The sequence below is a fragment of the Volvox carteri genome (assembly GCF_000143455.1).
Source record: "Volvox carteri f. nagariensis unplaced genomic scaffold VOLCAscaffold_64, whole genome shotgun sequence".
Lineage (NCBI taxonomy): Eukaryota > Viridiplantae > Chlorophyta > Chlorophyceae > Chlamydomonadales > Volvocaceae > Volvox > Volvox carteri.
In genome coordinates this window covers 388,123-389,635 of record NW_003307607.1, presented here as the reverse complement: position 1 = coordinate 389,635, position 1,513 = coordinate 388,123, and the positions used below count along the sequence as shown (strand labels likewise).

At 54.3% G+C, this 1,513-nt stretch overlaps 1 protein-coding gene across 1 annotated transcript; it reads left to right on the top strand.

Moving 5' to 3' along the window:
• Positions 1–265: 265 nt before the first annotated feature.
• Positions 266–493, top strand: VOLCADRAFT_67382 (uncharacterized protein; the record flags this gene model as incomplete). The annotated part of the gene is made up of 1 exon (XM_002956704.1): positions 266–493. The coding sequence occupies one exon, from the start codon at positions 266–268 to the stop codon at positions 491–493; it is 228 nt and encodes a 75-aa protein (XP_002956750.1).
• Between the last annotated feature and the right edge of the window lie 1,020 nt (positions 494–1,513).

Below are 1,513 nucleotides of genomic sequence, written 5' to 3'. Positions count from 1 at the left end.
CTGTACATGTACCACCTTGCCACCGGAGGATACCCTCCTGTACATGTACCACCTTGCCACCGGAGGATACCCTCCTGTACATGTACCACCTTGCCACCGGAGGATACCCTCCTGTACATGTACCACCTTGCCACCAGAGGATACCCTCCTGTACATGTACCACCTTGCCACCGGAGGATACCCTCCTGTACATGTACCACCTTGCCACCGGAGGATACCCTCCTGTACATGTACCACCTTGCCACCGGAGGATACCCTCCTGTACATGTACCACCTTGCCACCGGAGGATACCCTCCTGTACATGTACCACCTTGCCACCGGAGGATACCCTCCTGTACATGTCCCACCTTAAGCTTGCCACCAGAGGATACCCTCCTGTACCACCTTGCCACCCGAGAGTACCCTCCTGTACCACCCTGCCACCGGAGAGTACCCTCCTGTACCACCCTGCCACCGGAGAGTACCCTCCTGTACCACCCTGCCACCAGATAGTACCCTCTTGTACCACCCTGCCACCGGAGAGTATCCTCCTGTACATGTACCACCTTGCCACCGGAGGGTACCCTCCTGTACCACCCTGCCACCGGAGAGTACCCTCCTGAATAGGGTTGTTAATTTCCTTAGATAGAAATTTTATCTCAACTAAACCTAATTAGAAACTAATTAGGTTTAGTTGAGAAGTTTAGAAATCTCAGCTAAGGTCTTGGCTGCTTTCAGGCGGAAGGGTCGCTGAAACTTAGGAATTAGAATCCCCATTTGCTGCATATTAAGGATCATTCAATAATTTTGCGCTGCGTTGAGTGTGCACAGCGAAAGGTGCTCAGTGGGCACACGGGGCAAGGGACCCACGGGACACCACCGCCTGCAAGACACCGCACGCCCATGGAAACGAGCATTAATCAACGCTAGTCTGCCCTCCGAATCCCCAATGCAACTGCACTGCTACCGCCACTTGGTGGCAATGGCAGATGAGGACTCTAGCAACGAACCACGCCCTGATTGGTGTTTGTTGCAGATGAGCAGCACCAACCAAATTGCAGCCAGCTACTCAGCACATGCTGACGTGCACGTCAGCAGCCCCAGGCCACCTACCTACATAGCGCCTACATAGCAAGTAGCAAGCCCCTAAACGCTCCAAAGAACACAGCGATTGGCAAACTGCCGAACTGCACACCATGATACCAGGCACCACATGCCAGTCGGTGTACCCCGCTGCCCATTACGTAATGGGCAGGTATACCTTCCCCCGGGGAAGGTATACCTTCCCCCGCGAAACTGCATACGCGTGCTGAAAAGCCAGTGCATGAAACACCTGGAAGCGTAGCAAACAACACGGACCACGTCTAACATTTTAGCGGACCAAGCCCTGACAAGCTAACAACACCGTCACACACCGCAGACCCGAGAACTGTGAGGCCTGAGTGCGCAGGGTGGGGCAAAACGTGCAGGCCAGCTTCACTGCGTTGTTTACCAGCACAACGTTGAAGAAAGCCCACCAGGAAGCATGGCTAT